Source organism: Lagenorhynchus albirostris, chromosome 9 (genome assembly GCF_949774975.1).
Source record: "Lagenorhynchus albirostris chromosome 9, mLagAlb1.1, whole genome shotgun sequence".
NCBI lineage: Eukaryota > Metazoa > Chordata > Mammalia > Artiodactyla > Delphinidae > Lagenorhynchus > Lagenorhynchus albirostris.
In genome coordinates this window covers 50,330,651-50,347,533 of record NC_083103.1, presented here as the reverse complement: position 1 = coordinate 50,347,533, position 16,883 = coordinate 50,330,651, and the positions used below count along the sequence as shown (strand labels likewise).

The 16,883-nt window shown below is 56.4% G+C and overlaps 1 protein-coding gene across 9 annotated transcripts in view; it reads left to right on the top strand.

Moving 5' to 3' along the window:
- Window positions 1–16,883, top strand: part of PDE2A (phosphodiesterase 2A) — a 185,643-nt gene that overhangs the window by 24,669 nt on the left and 144,091 nt on the right. For 2 of the 9 annotated variants that reach the window (XM_060159918.1, XM_060159925.1), the window contains exon 2: window positions 8,742–8,803. The exons of the other annotated variants lie outside the window; for them this stretch is intronic. In XM_060159918.1, the coding sequence (XP_060015901.1) occupies window positions 8,742–8,803 (62 nt within the window). The remainder of the gene's footprint in view (window positions 1–8,741; window positions 8,804–16,883) is intronic. 9 annotated transcript variants of the gene reach the window in all.

The following is a 16,883-nucleotide window of genomic DNA, read 5'->3' as shown; positions in this document are numbered from 1 at the left end:
AGTGTGGGTGTGTGAGCTGGATGGCTTTTCGGTGTGACACGTGGATTATGTGATCTTCTCTCCCTGTGAGCTGTTTACATGTGAAGGGTATGCAGTTAGCTAGGGTATGTGTGTGGGGGGGGCTGGAGGGCTGTGGAAGGTGCTGCAGGGGGTGAGGGAGTGGGTGTATAAGGTGTGTGGGATGAGGAATGAGGTATGTGATGTTCGGGTGTGCAGAATACAGCAGGTGTCCCATAAATGTTTGTGGAGTGATGTGTGTGTGCAGGGAAGGCTTGGCTGCCATCCTGTTCTCGCTTCCCTCCCAGTTAGGTCCCCTGAGATGCCCAAGCCAGGCTGCCTCTACCCTTTGCCCTTCATCCTCCTCGCTTTCACCAAGGCCTTTGTCTTGGGTTTCCGGCTGAACAGGCGCTCGACAGGCGGGCGGCGGGCGATGTGGAGGTCCTGGAACCTTTGTTCTTTTCCTCTTAGCCTGTCTCATGTTTTGGGCCGGGATTGGAAGGGGCGGGGAGAGGATGCACGTGTCTCGGGCTCACTGTGTTTACTACCACCTCATGGTTCTCCGCAGAGGGTGGGGGTCCAGGCGCAGGCACTGAGGCCTGGGTGGTATCCCCGGTGGCGCCTCCTCGGCGCGGTAGCAGCTGGGGCTGGGCTGGGAGTTAGGCAAGTTTGCCAACCATGATGTCTTAGTCCCAAATGTGGCCCAGTGCCCTTCCTTCTCATGTCATCTCCGGGGTGCTGAGAAGCCAAGTGCCCCCTTCTGCATGCTGCCCAGTTCTCTTCCCTTCTCTGTGTGTCGCCCAGAGAGGGTCACTGGGCTGGGAGGCAACCAGGAAGAGCTCAATCTATCTCCACTTGTGTTGACCCCATATCTGATGGGGGGATGGTTGCTTTCCTCACAGAGACGTTTTTCTGAAAAACGAAGCCAGATCACATCTTTGGGGACCCTCTAGTCTGATGGACCCAGTAGGAGGATCCAGGTCATACCCTCCAGAGAAAGCTATGGGGAGACCTTAGTGGACAGTCTGCCAACAAGGACTTGAGAGCACGAAAGGCCAGGACTCCTTGTGGTTGGAAGGCACAGAGACCATCAGAGTCAGTCAGGGGAAGGGGCTCGGGGCCAATGCCTCAGCACCACATTCCAGAAGGTTCTCTGGAGTGAGTGGGCTTGAGCTGAGCCTTGAAGGGGGTGTTGGATGGGCAGAGAAATGTGGCCTGAGGCTGAGGAAAATTCTAGCCCAACTGGAAGAAGGGATCTTGAAGGCTGTTGATCATTCCCAAGCAATACTGTCTGGTTTTGGATGGCCATCCCTGGGCCTCCTACCTTCTCAAGCTTTCATGTCACCTTTTCCCATCCTGTTGTCTTTGGGCAGAATCGTCCTTGTCATCATCTTCATCATCACCGTTTAGGCAGCTCTTTCCAAATTCCAAGCTCCTTTCCCAAATGTCTCCTTTAACAGGAGCTCATTCTGTTGTCTGAAAGCATTTATTGATCACCTGCTATGCACCAGGCAGGCACAGTGTTAAGTGCTGCAGTCATAGCAGTGACTAAATAGGCCTCATGGGACTCCCATTTTCTGTGTCTAAGAAATCCCATCTTCATGGCCCAGCCACACTGTCAGCCCCTCAGGCCTTGGGCAGACGGCCCTCCCTTCTGTTTCCCGCAGCCTGACATGCACATGATATGCTCCAGGCATGCATCCCATGGTGTTGGGGTCTGGCTCCTGCCAGAATTCGAGCTCTTGAGAGGCTGGGCTGGGTCTGCCCATCCCATGTGTCCTGAGCTAGGTTCAACATAGATGCTTATATTGATCATCAGAGGTCTCTAACCCCCTGTAGGGGTGGCAGCCCCGCTGCCATCTAGGGAAACTGAGGCCCAGAGCAGGGAGATCTTTAGGGATCCTCCTCTTAAGACCCTCCTTTGACCAGTGTTACCAGAGACCAAGAGTGGCCAGGTGACTTGTCCAGGTTTCACAGCAAGGTGGCAGGGCTGGTCCTAAAATACAGCTCTCCTGGCTGCCAGGCTGGGCTCTGGCCCCAGCACCATGCTGCTCCCTGGCTAGCCTCCGTGCTGCCTGTGGAGGGTAAATGATTATTAATGACCCCCCTGGCAAGGAGACAGGAAATGTTTCCCAACCACAGCTGGGAACCTGCTCCCTGCCAGCCCCAGCCACCCATACCCACCCTGGCCATGGTGTCAGCACTGATGTTAGCTCCATGCTGCCTTGGCCTTCTTTCTTTCCTCTTGCCCATCCGAATCCCACGTCCCTTTCCTTTAAGGTGTAAAGAACAAGAAGGAACAGAGCTTTCTCTTTCACATCTCTGTCTCCAACCTGCTTCATCTCCACCTTCTCCCCTGCCCCAAACCAGCCAGAAGTAGCCCCTCCTCCAGCAAGTCTTCCCCAAATGCACCACCAGCCCCTCCAGTGGCCCTATCCTTGGCTCTGGTCACTGAATCTCCCTCATTTCAGACTCTGGTCCCACTCTGATGGTTTGCCCTGATGGCCCTAAGGCTGGCTGGGGACTTCCTGTGGCCTGTCCTCAACTTCTGTGTTAGGACTGACATGTGGAGGATCATCCCAAATGCTTCCTCCAGGAAGTCCCCAGCCCAGCCCGGGGATTCTCACTTCCTCTGAGCACCCCAGCACTCCCTGTCCGTGCCACACACTGTGTGCTGCCAGGCCTTAATAGATGGACAGTTAGTGAGCACCTACTCTGTGCCCGGCAGAGAGGGCAGGTAGAGAGAGCATGGTGGGGGCCTTAAATTTTGGCCACACATTGTGCCAAGTCTGAGCAACAAGGCGTCTGCCTCTTGGCAGGTAGACAGACCCAGGTACCAGGGCCAAGGGTGGACAGGTGATAGGGTGGCGGAGGGGCACAGACAAAGATTGATGCTGGTAGATTGTGTGGGGGGAAGGCAGCAATGGGGAGAAACTTGGGGGCCATGGTGGGACAGAGCAGGGGCCCCGAATTCAGCCCAGAGTGGGAGGGAGGGCAAGTTGGGAAGCTTCCAGGAGGAAACATTTAAAGTGAGAGCTGAGGAATGAGCCAGGAGAAAGTTCTGGACAGAGAGAAGGAGAGAATGGCGAATGTGAAGGCTTACTGGTGACAGACAGAAGGAGGGAAGCATTCCATGGAGCTGGATGCTGGACAGCCAGGGTGGCTGAGTGATGGGATTGGTGTGTGTGTGTGTGTAGCATAGGAGATGAAGCTAGGGAGGCTGGAAGGGGCCAAATTGTGCAGGACTTTTATGCCACGTCAAGGAATTTGGACTTTCTTCGGAGGGAACTGCGCACTAGGGGAAGAGATGAAAGCAGTTCAGGGACTGTTCAGACCTGCGTGTTATGAAGCAGCGCCCTGGGCCTTGGGGTGGGGAGCACATAGGAGTGAGGCAGGAGGCTGAGGCAGTGTGGTTCCGACATGGGATGATGAGACTGAATAGGGAAAAGCCAAATTTGGAGGGGAGGGGACAGAGGGGGCAGAGGTAGAGGAGGGAGCCCGTCAGCTGTAGAGGTGAAGGGAGAGAGAGCGCCACCCTGGGGTATGGGTGGCCACATGAGGGAAGACACGGTTTGAGGTCACATGCCTGGGCCTGGGTCAGGGTCCTCTAAGGAGCAGAAGGTCTCAGAACGGCGTCCCAGGTCAGGAGCTTTGAAGCTAAACGGAAACCAGGGGACCTGGATCCCACTGGGGGCTGCTGCGTCCTTGTCTGTAGCGTGGGGACACGGGATCTGCCCTGGGCGAAGAGCATTCAGAATTCAAAAATTAAAACAATCTGTAAAATATAATACTTAATAAAATTCAAATTCAAAAATGTGTGAGTACATTCCAAAACGAGTTAAAATGTAAATTTATGAAAATGCTAAACATACATCTGTGATGGCTTAATATCAACGGTAAGCCTTCACTGCTTCCCTCCTCTTTGATTCCAGCTTCCTTGAAGCTGCTGCCTCTGGTGTGGCTGGACCCCCAGGGGGTCCAGGACGTTCTGGTCTCTTGTTCAGGGCACCTCCTCTGGGGAGCCTGCTCTCTGGCTGGTAGCGTCAGGGGGCAGGCATTTTGCTTTTCCTGTCCTCCACCCTGAGGGACTTGACCCTTCGAACTTCACCCATATAGTGTTGCCTTTATTTGAGGGGCCTGAGTACAGACCCAGGGAGGGGAAAAGGTGAGGGAGTTGCAGGAACCAAGGGTAAGAGGGGTGGAGAGATGCAGGGCCCAGTGGGGGTGGGGTCGGGAGGGAGGAGAAATGAGCAAAGCTAAAAGAGCAGCATCGCCCCAACTTGAATATCTGTATTTCCGAAAGTAAGAGTGGCGCCATTTCCGCAAGACTGGGTTACTGAGGTCCCATCTTGCAATTGGGAGCCGGGCATTTCTTGGCTCCTACTGTCCAGTGACCTTGCATAAGGCCACTTTCTGGGCTGCATTTTCTCACCTGTAAAAGGAGGAAGTTGGGGTGGATGAGCTCTCTGGAGAATCTGGCATTGTCCGTTTGTGGGGTTCCAGCCTTCCATGATCCTCAGCTCCCGGCCAGGGCTGTGTGGATGCGTGGTTGTATGATTCCGACATTCTGTGACTTTAAGATGCTGAGACTCCAGGAGCCGATGAAGCAGACGTTCTGTGATTCCAGGATTCTAGGATTTGATGATTTGATGATTCAATGATTCTAAATGGGGTTTCTGGGAAGAGCTGCAACCACCTGCCTTGTTAATGTCGATGTTCAGTTATTAAAAACATAGCGAGAAGCAATGGAGACAGCTTGGGGTGGCGGGGTGGCCCCCACCCCCAGGGAGGAAGGGGAGGAGGGGCTGGGTTGGTGTCAGTGGGGAAGGAGACCATCTCAGCCTGGGTTGCACGGATAGTTTCTCCTGCCGCAGCAGAACTGGTGTGCGTGCGTGTGCAAGAACCACCACTCCCTAAGCTTTCAGGGTAAGGGGTCATTTCCTTCATCCCCCTGCCTCCAGTCTTCAGTCATTTCAGACTATGGCAGAGAGAGGAGTACCCTTTCCTTCCAGCCCCTAAAGCCTCTGGGAGGAATGTCCACAGTGGAGGAAGGAGAGGCCTGCTTACCCCCACCCTCTCCTTCCCTGGCAGCCTCGGCCTGAGGGGGAAAACAGGACATGAACACTTCCTGGACGCAGACACGGGACTGCACGAAGCCCTGCCTGTGAGGGCCCAAGTACAAAGGGCCTCCGCCTAGGGCAGAGGCCAGGCAGCCAGAGGGGCAGTGCGGACATCGGCTAGGGACCCATTGGCACCCTTTGAGCGCAGGCCAAGGAGGGAGGACCCTGCTTGTGCCCTGGGGGTGGCTGTGAGAAGTGCTTACGGAAGGGAGGTCCCAGGCCAGGGGGCCTGGAGGGCTGATGACCGATGGGGGCTCCCTTGTAGCACAGGCCTCCCGCCCAGCACAAGGCCAGCTCCTTTGTCCGGCGGCTTGCTGCCTCCTGGACTGTGCACAGTCTCAGACCCACATCAAAGGTGGGGAAAGAACCTCCAGGCAGGAGAGAAGGATCTCGGCCCTCTAGAGAGCCCACCCTGGCTGGGGCCCTCAGAACCCTGTACTGCTGCACAAGACCCAGCCTGCTGGGTTCACAGATCAAGTGATGGAGGCTGGGAGTTGGCCCCGATCCCACAACACAGCAGGGCCTAAAACACGGCTTCCTGATTCCCAGTCCTGGGAGCTCCACTTTGCCTGCAGCTCCCCGCTTTCCCCTGGAACGCCTGGAGAGCTGGAGTGGAGGCAGGACTCAGGTCAGGGGGGCAGAGCATTTGTCTGTTACCCACCATCTTTCTCCTCCCACAGGCCAGGAGGCAGGTGGGGTGGTGACAACTGCTCCCTGTCATGCGCAAGGCTGCATTGTCTGCCACGTCCTGTCTTGGCCCTGAGGACAGGGTCCCCAGCAGGGAACCCCTCCCCAGCTCCCTGACCCACGATGGGCCTCCCTGGGGTTCTCCTCTCTTGTCCTCCTGCCATCCCACCCCTCGCTGTCGTCTCTGCTTCCTTTTGAGCTCTCTCCCCATCCTGTAAGGTTCCATCTCTGGCTGTCTTTGTGGGTCAGTCTCTCCAAAAGATTGTTAGACTGTGAGGGCTCTAGGAGGTCATCAAGTCCATTCCTTTTATTCTTCAGATGAGAACAGTAGCTCAGAGAGGGGAAGGTCCTGTCCAAAGTTGCACAGTAGGCTGTGGCAGAGCCTGGGTCACGGAAGCACCCTGTCTTGGCATCAGGCATCTAGGGTTTGAGGACTGACTGTGTCGTGACCAACCTGACAGGCTTCTCTCCTCAGCCCTGAGCTGTTCTCCCTTCTTTTCTTTGTCCTCTGATCTGCTGCCTGGCTGACCCCTACCTCAGGCAGACCCTGCCCTTGGGACATAGACCAGAGCTGGGGACTCCATGACTGGGATGCACACCCATGCACGCATGGACACAAAGACACTTGCAACTACGTACAGGTCCCAGGTACAAACCTATACCACGTAGTTAGGAGGCTGTCCTGGAACCTAGTGTTCTCTTCCTGTGAGGTACCACACACCTCCTCCAGGAAGCCCCCCAGGACCTCTCTGCAGAGTCTTCATCCCACCAGCCCCTTTGTGACAACTGAGTCCTATTGAGCCTAGGTTCCTCCTCTGTGACCCCAAGGGCACGGCTGAGTCTCTCTCTGGTCCTGGAGCCCCTCCTTCAGTGTTCCCTCCTTCTGTCTCAGGAGGGGCTTAGCTTTCCTGTGGCTGGGTGGGGAGAGTCCTGAGGTCCCCAGAGGACAGTGGGACAATGGGGAGGCGGTGACAGATGAGACATTGCGTCTTTCCCAAAGTAGGCTCCACCCTACCCTGACCTCCTGGCTGGTGTCAGGGACACAGTCCTGGCCTGTGGACCTCTTAGGACGAGGGTCCTGGTCTGACACGCCGCCCCCTGCCCTTTCAGTGCAGAGGTCAGAGCATCAGAGCCCCTGACCTCCAGCAGCAGCTCTCTAATTGGAAGCTGTGGAGGCCAGGTCCCCATGGTACCAGCAGCATATTAACAGAGTGGTGGAGATTCCTGGGACCTCTGGGAGGGGTGAGCTGCTCTGAGTATGGGGCAGGCAGGAGGGTGGTAAACGCTGAGGCTGGGACAAGATTATGGAGGCGCTGTGAATGCCTAGCCGAGACCCCACTCATCCTGTCCACCTTCCCTGTTCTTGAAGTGGGTGATGGGGACCCAGAGGGCGTGGGGCAGGAGCCTCTTCAGGGAGTGGTGGAGAGCCTGGGGGGCAGTGAGAATCAAGTGAAACTAGCACTGCTTCTTCTCAAGGGGCAGGGGAAGGGGCTGTCCTGGGGCAATTTGGTGGTGGTGGGTGGACCATTGGAGGCCAGGGTTAAATAAAGAAGGTTTAGGCTTTCAGACAAAAGGGATGGACCCTGAGGTCAGGCACTTATCTTGGTCCCCGTCATTTCCTCTGCCGGACATGGCTGGGTTAGCGGGGTCATCGCACAGAGGGAAGGAACTGGGCGAGCCAATGCACACGAGGCCCTGCAGTAGATGCAGGCGCATGCGCGACCTTGCCATGCCCTGGGCTGCAGACAGTCCCCCATCAAGGCCCAGCCATGGAGCCACAGTCGCCCTGGGAGATGGTCCCGTGTAGACCATCATCCCCCATCCCCCCCAGACCCATGCATCCTGGGCAACACTCGGGCCCAGCTGAAGGCACTGCTGAGTAGGGAGACGCCCACAGGACACAGGGACACGTGGGACAACCAGACACCTTGCTACAAGCATCCACACGCTAGGTGCAGCTACTGTGGTGCAGCTCCTGTCACCCCTATGGTCACCACTAAGGAAAACCGTAGATTCCAGCAGTCACGGGCAGGTGTCCAGAGCCTGAGTGAGAAGACAGGGGCACCAGGCAGGGAACCCAGAACCTCCCCAGCTCGCTGAGCGCCTGAGGCTATTTCCTAGCAGGGATGGGTGTCTCATCCCCCCTCCCCCTCCCCCTCCCCACCACACGCTTCTGAAGCTGCCAAATCAAATCAGCCCCCGCGCCCGCACCAGGCTGGCATAGCGGCCAGCAGCTGACGGGAATGAAGCCAGGCTCAGAATATCCCGCCGCCTGTGCCTGTCTGATGCCTGGGTATGCTTGTGGATGGGGGTGGGGAGGGACAGCCGGCCCCTGGGCAGTGCCTCCCAGAGCGGCTGGGGTTCCGGATGCCACCCAGGCGGTGGGCTCCTGAGAATGAGGAGCTCCTGAGGCAGTGGCTTCTGTGTGTACCAGCCCTTGAGAAGCCGTGGAGTAGTGCTTATAGGATGCAGGTTGGGTGTCCGATTGGAGCCCAGACTGGGCTGAGGACTCCCACGTGTGGTCCCATTCACTTAGGATTCACAGCAACCCAGCTGGCAGCCCAGCCCAGTGACTGTGTGAGCTGGGCACTACAAATCCCATTTTATAGATGGGAAGCTGACGCTTAGAGAGGGGAAGTGAATGGAGAGAAGCAGAAGTGGAGGGGACCACAGAAGGAGTAAAAATGCGGTTTTCCACTCCTGAGGAGCCCCAGGCTTAAGGAAAGAGTTTAGCTCTGTTCTCAGAGTTGAGGGACTGAGAATACACCAGAGCCAGAGGCCATGGGAAGCAGGGCGCCATCAGGCAAGGCTCCCTGGAGGAGGCCACCTGTGGGAGACAGGAGACCCCAGGTCTGCTAGGGGCTGGGGGAGGGGCAGCCTGGGGAGAAGGGGAGAAGGCCTGGCAGGCCTCAGCCCCTGGCCTTCTTGTCTCTGCAGCCAGCCGGGACCTCCTTGCACAGGAGCCAGTGCCCCCAGGGAGTAGAGACGGCACACTGCAGGTGAGAGCTCAGCGGAGGGAGGAGTGGGTGGGCTTGGGGGGGTGGGGGGCGCAAGCTGGGGGTCAGTCTGAGCATTGCCCCCACCCCTGGGAGGACTGGGAGGCTGGAGCCGAATCCCAGCCCCACCCCCTCCAGCCTAGGGTCACCCCACACCAAGACCACCTCTCCCACCCTAGAGTTCTCTCCTCCTGAGGATTCGTCCTCCTCCCAAGTCACCTGGGTGTCATGACACCTCCCTTGTCCTCCCCACCCTCACCCAACAATTCCCTCTTGATTCTCTGCCCTAAGTATTTCCTGAACTCCTCTCCTGCTCTCCCTCTGCCTGCCCCAGTCCGGGACTGGTCATCTTTCCCCTGAACAGTCACTGGCTGTCTGCTTTCAGTTGCCCCCATTCTCCATGTGGCTGCCAGAAGGATCTTTCTAACACACAAACCTGAACTTGTCACTTTCAGCTTAAAAATTTTCCATGCTCCCCCTCCCCCTGCTCCCTCTGCAACCCAGGCAGGTTGCAGTCCCCCCTTCATCCGCTCCTGCCTCCCTAGAACCGCTCCTGCTGGCCTCTTCCCCCCTCAGCTTCCCAAATCCTTCTGGGCTCAGCTCTAGCCTCCCCTCCTCCAGGAAGCCCTCCCTGCCTCTCATGCTCCCTCCTCTGAGCTCTCCTGCCCTGGCCACCAGCCGCTGGGGCATTCTGCTGTCTGTGCCTTTAGCACCCTGTTTTCTCCACTATGTGACTCTGTGTGTCTTCCCCTCTGAACTGTGAGCATCCTGAGCCCTGCCTGGGATGTGCCTTTTTCATTCCTGGGTCTCCCACCGCCCTCCAAAGGGTACCTGGTGAGGGCTCAGCGAGTGCCTTTCCTTTGAGATGAGGGGTGCCATCCCAGCCCCTGACCATGCCTTTGGGGGGCCTCATAGGAATCGTCAGTGTCCGTGGGGCCTTGAGCAGCAGAAATGGGGTGGGCCGGGGGTGGCGAAGGTTGGCACAGAGGAGGGGTGTGTATGAAATCGGACCAAACAGCAAACCTCAGATGAGCCTCCTTTGTGCCCAGGGCCTGGCTGAGAGGAAGGGGAGGCTGTTGCCATATCAGCCCCTCCTCTGGGCCAGGAGCTTTAGACACACTTCCCTGTTTAATCCCCACAACCTCCCTGGGAGGCAGGGGCTGTTATTCGTCTACTTTGGGGAAGCTGAAGCCCAGCGGGGTCACACAGTGAGTGAATCGGAGGCAGAGCTGAGAGTGGAGCTGTGTCTCGTGCCCAACCCTTGCTCTCTCCCTGCCTTCGGGTGAGATGGCAAAAGACGCTCACACAGGGCCTGGTGCCTAGTGGGGTCAGCGTGGGCTCACTGCTGGGACACGGAGCCCAGCCCTGAGAGTGCGCCTGCAGCTGGGCGCTGGGGAAGGGGGAGGCAGCAGGGGAACAGGAAAGTCATTATTAATTTATTTATGGTTACGGCATTCCCCATGGGGTGGGGGCTCCCCCCAGAGCTGGGACAGATGGTATTCCTGGGAGCCAGCAGTGTCTCAGCAGCTGCTGCCACCCGCTAGGAAAGACTGGATTTGTCATCCTCCCAGGAAGTGGAGAGGGGAGAGAGCTTTGGAGAAGCTGAGACCATCCTGGGCAATGGGAGCTGGGTCCCAAGGGAAGGAGTAAGGCCCAGGCTTCTTGTTTATGCCTCTGTTCATAGCTTCCTTTCCCTAGACCCTTGGCCATGCTCCCTGCAAATTCAAGTTCTGCCCTTCCTTTCTCCCCCTCCCCGTGAGGCATCCCCAGATCATCCCCATTTGCTCCCTCTGCCTTTCCTTGGCCTGGGTCCTGCTGCCCCCTCTCTCATACTGAGGATCTTGGGCTTTGAGCCCCTCAGTTCTTAGCTCCATCCTGCCCCCAGCCCCACACCCACCACAAAGATGGCAGGTGTCTTCCTGGCCTCTGGGCGGAGCCTGCTGTGTTTCTGGGTTTACTTAGCACCCTTTTCCGAGTACCCAGGCCCACACTCAGCCCTGCTGGGGAGAGACAGGTTGATGTAACATAGAAAGGATAGGACTGGAGAGAATAGGGACCCTAGGGTGTTGCTCAAACTATTGGGACCACTGGAGGGAAAGAGGGAAGAGGGATGGGAGACTGATGAAGAGCCCTCCTGAGGGAGCAGAACCTGGGGAGATGACGGCCTCATCCAGTGGACAGACCATGGGGTCAGATGGGCATGAGTTCAAGTCCCAGCTTCACCACTTCCTAGGTGTGTGACCTTGGGCCAGTCCCTTAACCAACCTGAGCATCAGTTTCCTCACCTGTCAAAGGGGGATAAGAAGCTTCATCATTATTGGACATAATCACTATTATTGGGCAAAGCTGCTTGGAGAAGTTACAAAGACAGTATGTGTGAGGTGCCTGCCTCAGGCCTGGCCCACAGAAGGGCCTTGGAGAGAGTTGGTACCCTCCCTGCTTCCCTCAAGGGTGAGATCCTTGGGGCCAGGTCTAGACAGCTGTGCTCTGTGAGACAGGGTGCACTGCAGGGCTGGGCTGGTGTTCATGGAGGTTCTGTGGGTACAGCACGTTCTCCTGGCACTGGCAGCACGACAGCCACGAGAGCAGGCCTGCCAGGACCCATTCCTACGTAGCGGGCGTCTGTTCAGCACACCGGCTTGGGATGGCCCCCTGGCCCCTGTGCCAGCTGGCCGGCTTGGGAGAGGGGCTCTTCAGGCACAGTCTGCGATCCTCCTTCAGCGCCAGGGCCATTGCTCTCTCTGGATGTCAGGCTGAGGCAGTTCAAGTAGTAAGCTGAGCACTCTGGGTCCATACCCTCTCTGTGCTGGCTCTCAGAGCCGAGATGGGGGCTTGGGAGCCCCAGCTGGGGCAGGGGCTGGGGAAGAGGTAGACATGGACAAGGTTACAGGTATCCACGCTAAGCACCCTAATGCTCTGCCTGGAGTTGACTCCTCTATTCCTGCCCATGGGATAAGGAAAGACCACACCCTTGTCATGGCCTTGCCAGCCGTGCCTGCTGGACCTCCTCATGTCCATCCCTTGTCCCCCAGACATGGCAGTGCTCACTTCCAGGACACCCACTCTTCCTGACCTCCCTGACTTTGTTCGCACTGACCCCTCTCTCTGGAATGCCTTTCCCTTTTTTCTCCACCTACTCCCTTTTCAAGCCTCAGATTAGATGCCACCTCCTCTATGAAGTCCTCTCAGATTGCATCCTCCACCCAGCTCAAGTCAGCCTCTCCTTTATCCTGGGCACTCACAACGCCAAGCTTCCCTGAGCTTACAGTGGGATAACTTGTTACCCCATGTGGTTATATATCCTTTCCCATGTAGTTGTAATGGCTATACATCCTTTCCCACATAGTTGTAAACACCTGGCAGGTAGGAACCAAGGCTGAGTCCCCTTTTTCTCTCCTGGGCCCATGTGGTTTTTAGTAGATGCTCAATAAATGCTTCCTGATGGGATGAGAATGGCTGTGGGCGGGGGGTGGGTGGGTGGGGTGCGGTTGGAGTAGTTCTAAGAAGGGGGCAGTTGCTGTATTGGGTGCAGTCTTGGAGACTTCCTGGAAGAGGCAGCCTTTGAACTTTGAAGGATGGGGAGGGTCAAGGTCCCTGATGAGACCAGAGATCAGCTGGATAGTCAGAGCCATGTGGTGAGAGGACCTCCTGAGGGCAACAAGGACCAACAAAGGACTGGGACCAAGAACACAGAGGAGCCTGGAACAAGGACTCAGGGCGTGCTGCAGGAGACTGGCTCCATGCTGAGAACCCAGCTCCAAACACCTCTTTGCCCCTGGGTCCTGGTCTGAGGAACGCTTGGTCTCAGAGTCTGGAGTGAGGCTGAGGCCAGCAATGGTGAATAAGTGGGCCCCCGTGGTGGGACAGCCATAGGCAGGGGCAGGAGCCCAGCTGGTCCTGTCTGGTAGGATTGCTATGGGGGTTGGGAAAGGCTTTGTAGGTGAGAGGAGCAGCTTGTGCAAGGGTTTGTGGGAAGGGTGCCCCCAGGTCTCCACAGGAGAAGGCTGACATGTGAGTGGAGCCCTGGTTACTATGCAGGGAGCATTGGGGCGAGGCTGGAAAGGGCTGCTGCAGGCAGCACTTTCCAGGCTCATATTTAAAATTCTTAAACGAATGCTCCTAACTGGCAGATGTGCCAGCCTCCTCTGGATTCCGCACATCAGGAGCAAGTGGCCTCCATGATGCCCCACAGCCCCGAGGGAGCTGCTGACAACAAGTTGGCCGTAGCATCTGGCATCCCTGGGGGCCCGAGGCCCTGCCATCTGTCTGGGCCCACCTGTCGGGCTGCACAGGCCCAGGGTGTGCAGGAACTTGGGCCTGGGAGGCGGTCTCAGCTGCCACCACAGCCTGTTTCTCTGTCTGTCTGTCCATCCATCTGTCCACACCCCTGACTGACCAAGGACAAGGCAGAGATGGGCAGATGCAGGTCCTGCCATTCGAGAAGCCTAGTCTGAAGGGGGAGGCATCAAGCACCAGGGATTTTCACCCAGAGAAGATGCAGCTGAAGCTGGGCCAGGCTTGTGGGCAGGCCAAGGCCCAGGGAGGTCCCCTTGAGGGCCTGCAGTGGAGGCTCAGAGAGAGGTGGGGACTGACTCAGAGTCACACAGCAGGTCTGGGGCAAGGCCGGACCAGGTGCTGTGGGCCCCAGGGCTGGACGAGGTTCCTCTGGCTGGCCCCTCCCCTCCCCCCACTCTGCCTGGCCCTTGGCTGTAAACACAGAGAGAACAAGTTCCGTTTCCCGGGAAATATTTATCTTCGGCCGTGTGGGGAGCGTGCGCTGGCCTCCGCCTGTCCTTCCTGCGGGCTGGCCTGGGGCAGGAGGTGAGGGGGCTTGGCGGCCTTGAGGGGCAATCTGGGGGGCTCGAAGGCAGGGCCAGGAAGGGCATGCCCTGAGGCTCCGGCCTGGAGCTGGAGTCTGAATGCTGGTGTGAGAGAGGAGGGAGCAGATGGGAGAGAAACTGGCAGCCTAACCTCACGCCCTCTCACATTCCTATCTTCATCCCTGCCAACCTGTCTCCTCCGGTTCCTGCCTCCAACCCTTGGCTCCTGTCTGCTGCCCCCACCTTGGGATGCCTTTTCTTCCACTTCCTTGTCTGTCCCAGCTCTCAGCTGGCTTCCTCTGGGAAGCCTTCCCTAACTCCCTAACCCCCTAACCCTGTGTCCTCCCCCTTTCATGCCCAGTCCCTCTCCTCTGGCTCCCAGTAGCTTCAGTCTGAGCCCCGCAGACCAGCTAAGGTCTTGTCCCAGGCCACTCAGACGATGCAGACAGCTGCGTCCAGGCTGCCCAAGAGTCCCCCGTCTGGGAAGCACAGGCCTGGGCACTCTGGGAGTGGGGCAGGGCCCAGAGGTCAGCTCCTTTCAGTGACACAGCACAAGCCCAGGTACGCGGGGGATCCAGGTTGATTGAACAGGGGAAAATCCCACGGGCCCAGCGAGGATAGGGGCAGGTAGAGGGGCCCAGGGCTCCTGCCAGCCAGCTGGCTCTGGGGCTTTAGGCTGTGTATCCCAGGCTGGGCCAGGCCTGACTGGGGCCCTGACAACAGGAAATCCTTGAAGGAGCAGGCAGTGGCTGAGCACAACAACAGGAAGCAGCCTTGACATGGGGCAGCAGCTCTGGCGATTGGACCCAGCCGGGGGGGGGGGGGCGGGGAGCTTGTGGGACCCAGGGTGATGCTGAGGGTGTCACTGAGACACTGATTGTGGGGCAGCGGGTATTCTGCGGTGTGATACTGAGCTTGTGAAATCATGGGATACTGTGTGAAGAGTGAGTGAGTCACTGCGTGTGACACTGAGTATGTGACACTGAGTGATAGCGAGTGTCTGACACCACTTGTCCAAGACTGTGTGAAACAGTGGATGTGCCACCAAGTGTGTGACACCGATACTGTGTGATACTGATTTTGTGATGCTGAGTGACCAAGTGTGACACTGAGGGTGTGACACCGTGAGGATGAAATATGTAAACACAGATGAATGACACTGTGCAATAACAGGTGTGGTCCTGAGTTTGGAGCTCAAGTGTCTGACACTGAATGGTCAGTGTGGGCCCCAGGCATATGGTGAGTCTGAGTGTGCGACCAAGGGCGTAACACAGAGTGACATCAAGTGTGTGAAAACCAGGGTGTGATACTGTGTGACCCTGACCCTGACATTGAATGTGTGATGCTGTGTGTAATGGTTGTGACAACGTGAACTGTGAACACACAACCCTGTGTGTGATGCTGTCATGGGAAGAGCCCGACGGGTTCAGGCAGGGAAATGACACGATCCAGTCTATGATTTCGAAAGAGTCTGTACTCTGGCTGCAGAGTGGATGCGGGGGACCCGTTGGAGGGGCCAAGAGGAGACGGGCAGACAGTCGGAGGCTGCTGCAGCCCCCTAGGCAGGAGATGGTGGTGCCTGGGCTAAGGGGTGGGCAGAGTTGGAGAGAAATGGACAAACCTTGGAGATATTCGCAGGTAGAAATGACTGAACTTGCTGATGAATTGGAGGATGAACCAGAAGGAAAAAGGGAGGATGGCTGCCAGGTTTCTGGCTTGAAGAACCAAGGGATGGTTGGTGGAGATGTTACTGGGATGGGTAAAGACTCGGGGAAGGTCAGGGTTCATGGGATGGGGGAGGACAAGGAGGCAGAAACTGACAGACCTGTTTCGGATGTAAGTCATCCAGGTGAAGACATCCAGTGGGCAGCAGAGGCCAGGCTGGGGATATATCTAGGAGTCAGCAGGCAGAGCTGCTTTATTAAACCATGGACCTTGCTGGGATGACCTAGGGAGAGAGCGTAGTGAGAGAAGAGGTGAGGAATGAGGACTGAGCCCTGAGGTGAAGGGGAGCAGCAAAGAGACAGAGGAGGGGCAGCCAGGGAGGTGGAGGAGACCAGACAGGTGAAGCCAGAAGTCACGGGAGGGGAGAGGTTCACCAGGGAGGGAGGCTGCCACGCTGTCAGGTAAGGTGGGATCAGGGAGATTGTGCTGGGCTGGGCCACGTGCTTAAATAAGCCTGGCAAGAACCCTGTTGGGGACAGGGTGGGGCCAGAAGCCAGATGGCCTGTGCAGGTGGTAAGTGGAGGTGAAGACAGAGCATAGTCAGCCCTTTGGAGACCTTCCACTGTGAAGGGATGCAGAGGAGAGGCATGGTTGCTGCAAAGAGGTGTGAGGTCAAGGGAGAGTACAATTTTTTTTATTATGGAATATTTTAAACACACAATAGGAGGGAGAAGAATACAATACGCTTGCCATATACCCCTCACCCAAATCTAGCAGTTATTAAGATTTAGACATATTTAGTTCATCTACCCCTCTTTTCTTTTCATTTTCCTTTCTTGAAATACATTATTAAAAAATTTTTTTAATTGTGATAAAATGTGCATAATATAAGATTTACCATCTTAACTGTTTTTAAATGTAGGGTTCAGTGGTGTTAAGTACATTCACATTGATGTGCAGCCATTTTCCAGAACATTTTTCACTTTGCAAAACTGAAACTTATACCCATTAAACAATCTCCCCCTCCCCCCAGCCCCAGGTAACCACTCTTCTACTTTCTGTCTCTATGAATCTGACTATCCTAGGTATATCATATTAAGTGGAATCATACAGTATTTGTCTTTTCATGACTGACATTTCATTCAGCATAATGTCCTCAAGGTTCATCCATGCCATGTTATAACATATGTCAGAATTCCCTTCCTCTTTGAGGCTGAATAATATTCTATTGCATGAATAAACCACATTTTGTTTACCAGTTCATCCATTGATGGGCACTTGGGTTGCTTCCACCTTTTTTTTTTTTTTTAATTTTTATTTATTTATTTATTCATTCATGGCTGCATTGGGTCCTCGTTTCTGCACGAGGGCTTTCTCCAGTTGTGGCGAGTGGGGGCAACTCTTCATCGCGGTGCACGGGCCTCTCACTATCACGGCCTCTTTTGTTGCGGAGCACAGGCTCCAGATGCGCAGGCTCAGTAATTGTGGCTCACGGGGCTAGTTGCTCCACGGCATGTGGGATCTTCCCAGACCAGGGCTCGAACCCATGTCCCCTGCATTGGCAGGCAGATTCTCAACCACTGTGCCACCAGGGAAGT